The sequence below is a fragment of the Sapajus apella genome, unplaced genomic scaffold, assembly GCF_009761245.1.
Source record: "Sapajus apella isolate SASKATOON/1434 unplaced genomic scaffold, GSC_monkey_1.0 scaffold2474, whole genome shotgun sequence".
In the NCBI taxonomy this organism is placed as follows: domain Eukaryota; kingdom Metazoa; phylum Chordata; class Mammalia; order Primates; family Cebidae; genus Sapajus; species Sapajus apella.
The window spans coordinates 922-9679 of NW_022439400.1; the positions used below are offsets into that span (position 1 = coordinate 922).

At 44.1% G+C, this 8758-nt stretch overlaps 1 protein-coding gene across 1 annotated transcript; it reads left to right on the forward strand.

Annotated features, from left to right (window-relative positions):
* Positions 1-209: 209 nt before the first annotated feature.
* On the forward strand, positions 210-8390 carry LOC116547242 (SUMO-activating enzyme subunit 1-like; the record flags this gene model as incomplete). The annotated part of the gene is made up of 5 exons (XM_032273253.1): positions 210-216; positions 819-821; positions 2202-2375; positions 5268-5410; positions 8081-8390. Coding segments are annotated over 5 exons (622 nt in total), but the record flags the coding sequence as incomplete, so codon positions are not given.
* Positions 8391-8758: the final 368 nt, after the last annotated feature.

Below are 8758 nucleotides of genomic sequence, written 5' to 3' on the forward strand. Positions count from 1 at the left end.
TGGGAAGATGAGCTCAGGAGTTTGCTATTGCAGTGTGCAATGATCGTGCCTGTGAATAAATACCGCACTCCAGCCTGGGTGACATAGTCTGTTTATATGTTGGTTTTTTTTTTTTTTTTTCTTTTTTTTTTTTTGAGACAGAGTTTTGCAGCCGGGCGCAGTGGCTCAAGCCTGTAATCCCAGCACTTTGGGAGGCCGAGGTGGGTGGATCACGAGGTCAAGAGATCGAGACCATCCTGGTCAACATGGTGAAACCCCGTCTCTACTAAAACTACAAAAAATTAGCTGGGCATGGTGGTGCGTGTCTGTAATCCCAGCTACTCAGGAGGCTGAGGCAGGAGAATTGCCTGAACCCAGGAGGCGGAGGTTGCAGTGAGCCGAGATCGCGCCATTGCACTCCAGCCTGGGTAACAAGAGCGAAACTCCATTTCCAAAAAAAAAAAAAAAAGAAAAGAAAAAGGAGACAAAGTTTTGCTCTTGTTGCCCAGGCTGGAGTGCAGTGGTGCAATCTCGGCTCATCACACCCTTTGCCTCCTGGGTTCAAGTGATTCTTCTGCCTTAGCCTCCCCACTAGGTGAGAATACAGGCATGCACCAGCAACCATGGCTAATTTGTATTTTTAGTAGAGACAGGGTTTCTCCATGTTGGTCAGACTGGACTTGAACTCCTGACCTCAGGTGATCTGCCCGCCTTGGCTTCCCAAAGTGCTGGGACTGCAGGTGTGAGCCACCATGCCTGGCCGTAGTCTGTCTGCATTAACAAAAAGTTCGTTTCAGCTCGGTACACACTTGTAATCCCAGCGCTTTGGGAGGCCAAAGCAGGTGGATCACGAGATCGGGAGTTCAATACCAGCCTGGCCAAGGTGGTGAAACCGCGTTTCTACTAAAAATACAAAAATGAGCCATGCCTGGTGGTGGGTACCAGTAATCCCAGCTACTTGGGAGGCTGAGGCAGAGGTTGCAGTGAGCCGAGATTGTACCACTGCACTTTAGCCTGGGCAACAGAGGGAGACTCCGTCTCAAAAAAAAAAAAAAGGTTATTTCAAGCATTCTCGTGTCTGATTTTTTTTTTTTTTTTTTTTTTGAGACGGAGTTTTGCTCTTGTTACCCAGGCTGGAGTACAATGGCGCGATCTCGGCTCACTGCCACCTCTGCCTCCTGGGTTCAGGCAATTCTTCTGCCTCAGCCTCCCGAGTAGCTGGGATTACAGGCACGCGCCACCATGCCCAGCTAATGTTTTTTGTATTTTTAATAGAAACGGGGTTTCACCATGTTGACCAGGATTGTCTCGATCTCTTGACCTCGTGATCCACCCGCCTCGGCCTCCCAAAGTGCTGGGATTACAGGCGTGAGCCACCGCGCCCAGCCTCCTCCTCGTGTCTGATTTTTGCACTGATTTTATGTGTGTGTATATATACACATATATATATATATGTATAAATTTTTGTTTTTTTAAGTTTTCTCATGAGGTTGCAATTTTCTGTTGTTTTCTTGAGAGAGGGCCTCAGTATATTGCCCAGGCTAGTCTTGAGCTTCTGGCCTCAAGCAGTGGTCCTCCTGCTTTGGCATCCCATATTGCTGGGATTAGAGATGTAAGCTACTGTGCCAGGAAGGTCTACTTTTTAAAAAAATATATTTATTTTTTATTTATTTGTTCTCTTCTTTTTTTTTTGTTTTTCTTTTTTTTCCCCCTTCTGGAAGGCCTACTTTTAAACCACTGGAAGACAGAGATTTTTAAACCACTGGAGACAGAGATTACAGATGTGAGCTATTGTGCCAGTGTGGTCTACTCTTAAACCACTGAAAGACAGAGACGTAATCCTTTAAACTGCTTGTGTATTTCCCTGAATGCTTATAGCTCGGCACATGCTACGTAATTTAGTCAATTCTTAACACTGGCAATCAGTCATTTGTTAGCAGTTATAAATTTGTATGGAAGGAAAAGGCATGCATTTTTCTGTTGAGAGTGAATTTTCTTTATAAACACAAGGGGGTGCTCTTTAACCATCAATGACCAGTTAAAAAAGTTTAAAGTGGTTTTAAAGCCTTAGAAGGAAGCCCACATAAGGCAAATTGCTACAGGAACAATAATACAATTTAGGTGGTAGGTATTTTAGCTGTCGGTTAAAATTTAAAGATTGTCTTTGAGATTTATTTTCCCTAAAAACTCAAGAATTAAAAAAATACATCTATTATTTCTAGGTATCTCCAGAAGATCCTGGAGCTCAGTTCTTGATTCGTACTGGGTCTGTTGGCCGAAATAGGGCTGAAGCCTCTTTGGAGCGAGCTCAGAATCTTAACCCCATGGTGGATGTGAAGGTGGACACTGAGGATATAGAGAGGAAACCAGAGTCATTTTTCACTCAATTTGATGCTGTAAGTTTCTTAATATAAGATCTGCATAGGAATTAAACAAATTAAGGTACTAGTTGTATGTATGCTTTCGAATCTTAAAGCAGTCTGAGCACATTCAAATAACAAATTCTGAGCTTTTTCCCAAGAAAATTTGTAAGCTGTTCTGTTGTTTCAGCTTAGTATATTGTATGAATATGTTGCTAGAGAGGTCCAGTCTGTTGGATCTGCTGTAACTGTTGGTGACTTGCTGTCTGCTGGCTTCTTCTCTGGGCATATGTTCCCCTAGGCCAGGTTTCATATTTGGTGTTTTATCTTCCTTCCAGAATCTTTGCACATAACTTTAATCCATGTTATTGCAAATGTTTTCTTCTGACAACAAGTTGGTGATTGATTTCTATGGCAGAGGATTTTTTTTTGTTAGAAATATCAAACTACAGCCTGTGTTTTGTGTTAACAAAAAGCACACCTGATCTTGGTCTATGTCTGTCTGTCTGTCTGTTTCTCACAGTCACATTGACCATGTTGCCATGGATAACTAGAGAAAAAAATCACTGTAGTCATAAGCCAAATGAGGCATATCCAACCTCATTTGGTTTCACTGCCAAATCTATGCGGAGGTGGAAGGATAAATTCATTGTCAGTGTCTGTGACCTTTCAGACATAGTTCCCTGTATTCTGGAAAAGCTTAACAAATCTTGATAACTGTGAAATAGTCACTGATAAGCTGCTAGTTTTTTAAATGAAAGGCCCCATTACATTATGTTAGAGGTTAGAATTTGGATTGGGTAGTTTGTTTTTTACGCTTTATTTTTTTTTGAGAAGGCGTTTTGCTCTTGTTGCCCAGGCTGGAGTGCAATGGCATGACCTCAGCTCATTGCAACCTCCACCTCCTGGCTTCAAGCGTTTCTCTTGCCTCAGCCTCCCAAGTAGCTGGGATTACAGGCGCCTGCCACCATCCCTGGCTAATTTTTTGTATTTTTAGTAGAGATGGGGGTTTCACCATGTTGGTCAGGCTGGTCTTGAACTCTTGACCTCAGGCAGTCCACCCACCTTAGCCTCCCAAAATGTTGGGATTACAAGTGTGAGCCACCACGCCCAGCCTGTTTTTTACATTTTTCTATTTCATCTGTGCATCTCTTCGAATACGGGCTTGGAAGGATGGATCATCTGTGAATCTGTCCTGTTTTCTTTTCCCTAGTCCCTTCTATTTTTTAACTTCAGATATTGGGACACTTTCCATTTGGACATAAGTCATTTTCTTTCTTTTCTTTTTTTTAAAGGGATGGGGTTTTGGGCCGGGCATGGTGGCTCACGCCTATAATCCCAGCACTTTGGGAGGCTGAGGCGGGTGGATCACGAGGTCAAGAGATCAAGACCATCCTGGTCAACATGGTAAAACCCCGTCTCTACTAAAAATACAAAAAATTAGTTGGGCATGGTGGTGCATGCCTGTAGTCCCAGCTACTCAGGAGACTGAGGCAAGAGAATTGCTTGAACACAGGAGGCGGAGGTTGCGGTGAGCCGAGATCGCGCCATTGCACTCCAGCCTGAGTAACAAGAGTGAAACTCTGTCTAAATAAAGAAAGAGATGGGGTTTCACCATGTTGGCCAGGCTGATCTCAAGCTCCTGTCCTCAGGTGATCTGCCTGCCTCGGCCTCCCAAAGTACTGGGATTACAGATGTGACCCACTGAGCCCAGCCAATTCTTCATTTTCTTACTACCTTTTTTTTTTTTTTTCCTGAGCCATGCCATCAGCATAAGTCCTCTTTTTCTTATCTGTACTAACCACATTTATTTTTTTCCAGGTGTCCCTTGAACTTGTAGAATTAGAAAGAGGGTTTGTTAAAACTGAAGTGTGAGGCCAGTTGATTCTGTCATACGGGTGTGTGGGGCCATGTTGACTGCCTTGTGGGCCATGTTTGGCTGGTCCTTGCAGGTTTTACAGTCACTTTAGACTCTGCAGGATTCCATTTGATCAATTGATTGCATGTTCACCTGTGGATTTCTTACCTTTTAGATGGGATTTTTCCTTGGGTGGTTGCATTCTTTGAAACACCAAAGGAACACATGTCTCTGTGAGTGTTATTTCGGTATTCAGGCTGCCAGACAACAGCAAAGAGGGTCTGTCAAGTGAAAATGTCCTTTTGTTCAGGAGAAAGCATGTGCAATTTGGAAGTTGTCTTTTGACCATGATCACAAAGCTTCTCCCGAAAAGATGGTATTTTGTGCAGGAGAACTTAGCCATTTCCAATACCTCAACTTACTGGAATAAACCTACAGACCCCAGAGCAACACTGATAATTCCACTGAGTGAATCACCAGTTCATTGTCTAAGTCTGAATGGAAGGTCACTTGGTCTATAACCTTTTCTTTTGTCCTTAAATTCAGATAAAATTTCACACTGCAATCTGTGGAAAAATGATCTCAACAGGATTTGTTTATCTTCTTTATCTTAACATATCAATCAGAAGGAGGGGAAAAAAAGCCCTTGTATTTAAACATGACCTTTGAGTCAATTTAAAAAACTGGTTTTGCTTCTCATTGTAGCTTATTTGGATTTTAATAGATTTAACAGTTTAGAAACAACTTGCTAAGTTATTATTTTCTTTTCATGAAAACTCTGAGATGTATATATGTTCATGGATTACAGAAAACATTCATTGGAATGGCTCTTACTTTTTAGCTGAACATATTTTATTTTGGCTGCAGAACATGACGGCCTCATAACTTATATTTTCCACACACCGAAACCTGCAACTTTTCTTTTGTCTTCTAACCATAGGACCGAAAGAACCTGTTGTACCAGTTTGAAACATGCCCAGAGTGACTGTTCATTAAGATTTATTTAGACATCAGGGTGGTGATTCACAGTTTGCAAAACTCACACCCAGCCAATTTCTTTCTTTCTGCAGGTGTGCCTGACTTGCTGTTCCAGGGATGTCATAGTTAAAGTTGACCAGATCTGTCACAAAAATAGCATCAAGTTCTTTACAGGAGATGTTTTTGGCTACCATGGATACACATTTGCCAATCTAGGAGAGCATGAGTTTGTGGAGTAAGTGTTGGGAGAGAAGGGGAGAACGTTACATTTTTTCTTTTTTATACTTTCTTTTTTTAAAAATTATGCACTTTGGGAGGCCGAGGTGGGTGGATCACCCAAGGTTAGCAGTTCCAGACCAGCCTGGCCAACATAGCGAAACCCTGTCTCTACTGAAAATACAAAAAATTATCTGGGTGTGGTGGTGGGAGCCTGTAATCCCAGCTACTTGGGAGGCTGAGGCAGGGAGAATCGCTTGAACCCGGGCGGTGGAGGTTGCAGTGAGCTGAGATTGCACCACTGCACTCCAGCCTGGGCAACAGAGGGAGACTCCGTCTCAAAAAAAGAAAAAGAAAAGAAAACAACCATTAGGCTGGGTGTGGTAGCTCACGCCTGCGGTCCTAGGGCTTTGCGCCCCCACCCCCCCCCGCCCCACGAGCAGATAACGAGGTCAAGAGATCAAGACCGGCCGGGCTCGGTGGCTCACGCTTGTAATCCCAGCACTTTGGGAGGCCGAGGCGGGTGGATCACGAGGTCAAGAGATCAAGACCATCCTGGTCAATATGGTGAAACCCCGTCTCTACTAAAACTACTAAAAATTAGCTGGGCATGGTGGCGCGTGCCTGTAATCCCAGCTACTCAGGAGGCTGAGGCAGGAGAATTGCCTGAACCCGGGAGGCGGAGGTTGCGGTGAGCCGAGATCGCGCCATTGCACTCCAGCCTGGGTAACAAGAGTGAAACTCCGTCTCAAAAAAAAAAAAAAAAAAAAAAAGAGATCAAGACCATCCAGGCCAACGTGGTGAAATGCCGTTTTCTACTAAAAATACTAAAATTTACCTGGGTATTGTGGTGCACGCCTGTAATCCCAGCTGCTCAGGAGGCTGAGGCAGGAGAATCACTTGAACTTGGGAGATGGAGGTTGCAGTGAGCTGAGATCACACCACTGCACTCCTGCCTGGCAACAGAGTGAGACTCTCTCAAAAAAAGAGAAACAAAACATCTAAGGAAAAAATCTGATTATAATACTTAGACCATTCTGAAACCAAGTCATTAACAACTTACCGAATACAATAGATTGTGCGTTCAGAATTTTAGGAGATATGGCTCTGCTCTCCAAAATGATGGCCTAAATCTGAAGCCTAAAGCAAGCAGAGTTTTACAGCAATGAAAGTACACCACATGGGTATTTGTTTGATCAGTCTGTGCTTCAGGTGGTGAAGTCACATTTTCTACATAGGGAAGGCTTGCTCTAATTGTAAACATTTGTTCCCCAGCTTGGGCTTATGTGCTTTTAAGTTGAGATATAGTAAAATGAGTACAAAATAGTTAGTTGGCTGACTCTAGAGGCACATTCAGCCAAAGTCTACCTTGGAAAAGGTTTCCAATGTGCAGAGAGACTCTTCTGGTAGAAGGAAGACTTCATCCTCTCATTTTGAACACTGAGGCTGCAGAACTTGTTAATTCTCACATGAGAGGACCTGCAGTGTTTTGACCTTATAGTCTCTGGATGAAAGATGGCAGATATACGATACTGTAAAACTATAAGAGTTAGATATTTTGGCTGCAGTTTCTGACCACCCCCTCCAAAAACCTCCAACTTTATTGAGAGGGAAAGAGGGTCTGTGAGGTAGGAGCTTCCTACCAAGAGACTGAGAACTACTCTTGTTCAGCCTCTCAGGCAAGTCACTGAAATTTCTCTGGTCTCCAGGTTTCTTGCCTATAAAATCAAGATGGTGAAAGGATAGTAATGTTCCAGATATCCCCTAACTCTGGTGTTTTATGACTTTAGGATAATCTAGTTCTTTGGGTATAGTACTTTTTTTGAGATGGAGTTTTGTCACTCAGGCTGGAATGCAGTGGCATGATCTTGGCTTACTGCAACCTCTACCTCCTCCCAGATTCAAGTGATTCTCCTGCCTCAGCCTCCTGAGTAGCTGGGACTACAGGCACCCGCCATCACGCCCAGCTCATTTCTGATTTTTGGTAGAGTTGGACTTCTTTGGGCCTATTATAAAGAAGTCATAGTGGTGGAAAGCAATCCAGATTATTTTAACATAAGTTGCCCACAGCAGAGGGGCAGAATTAAGTTTGGCTTCCCCCCCCCCCCCCCCGCCCTGAGACAGTGTTGCACGAAGTTGCCCAGGCTGGAATGTAGTGATGTGATCTCAGCACTGCAGCCTCCACCTCCTGTCATAGTCTCCTGAGTAGCTGGGATTACAGGCATGTGCCACCACGCCTGGCTAATTTTTTGTATTTTTAGTAGAGATGAGGTTTCACCATGTTGGTCAGGCTGGTCTTGAACTCCTGACCTCAGGCAATCTACCCGCCTTGGCCTCCCAAAGTGCTGGGATTGCAGGCGTGAGCCACCACACTGGGCCAAGTTTGGCTGTTTATTTCATGATTTAAGTAGAGTGTTTACAGAGTAATCACTTTGGTTTATTGAGAGCGGCTGTGTGCCTGGGAGTGTGCTGAGCAACTTAAGCTGCTCTGTTTTTCCCACGGGCATTTCCTGAGTGCCCAACAGTGTAATTCATCAGGTTATCAATGGCAGAGCTAGGATTTGAACCGATCTGACCCCAAAGCTTTTGCGCTTAACCACCATCCTGTTCTGTGACCTGGAGAGCCTTTTTTTGATTCTAGTGACATGATTCCTAGGGTAAAACATTCCCTCCCCTTGTCACCCTCTAGGGAGAAAACCAAAGTTGCCAAAGTTAGCCAAGGAGTAGAAGATGGGCCTGATACCAAGAGAGCAAAACTTGATTCTTCTGAGACAACGATGGTGAAAAAGGTATGTGAAATGTCGGGGCAGAGGTCAGAAACCCTGGGGCCTTGGAGGGGACAGGCAATGACGACTGAAAGGGAGAAAAGCAAGCACTTCTTGAAGGGGTGGGGCCGGTGCTTGTCTCATCTAAAGGGAGGCTGCCACAGCTTAGTGTCAGCCAGCTGTTGCTGTGAGGGAATGTGGCCCAGTGATTCCAGATGAGATTTTTCAAGACAGTTAGAAATGGGAACTTTTGTAGGCTCTTTCCCAAACTTTTTTTTTTTTTTTTGAGACGGAATTTCACTCTTGCCACTCAGGCTGGAGAGCAATGGTGCAATCTCAACTTACTACAGCCTCTACCTCCTGGGTTCAAGCAGTTGTCCTGCCTCAGCCTCCCAAGTAGCTGGGATTATTAGGCACCTGCCACCACACCCAGCTAATTTTTTTTGTATTTTTATTATAGGCGGGGTTTTGCCATGTTGGCCAGGCTGGTCTTGAACTCCTGACCTCAGGTGATCCACCTGTCTTGGCCTCCCAAAGTGCTGGGATAACAGGCGTGAGCCACCGTGCCCAACTCCAAACTTCTTTTTTTTTTTTTTTTTTTT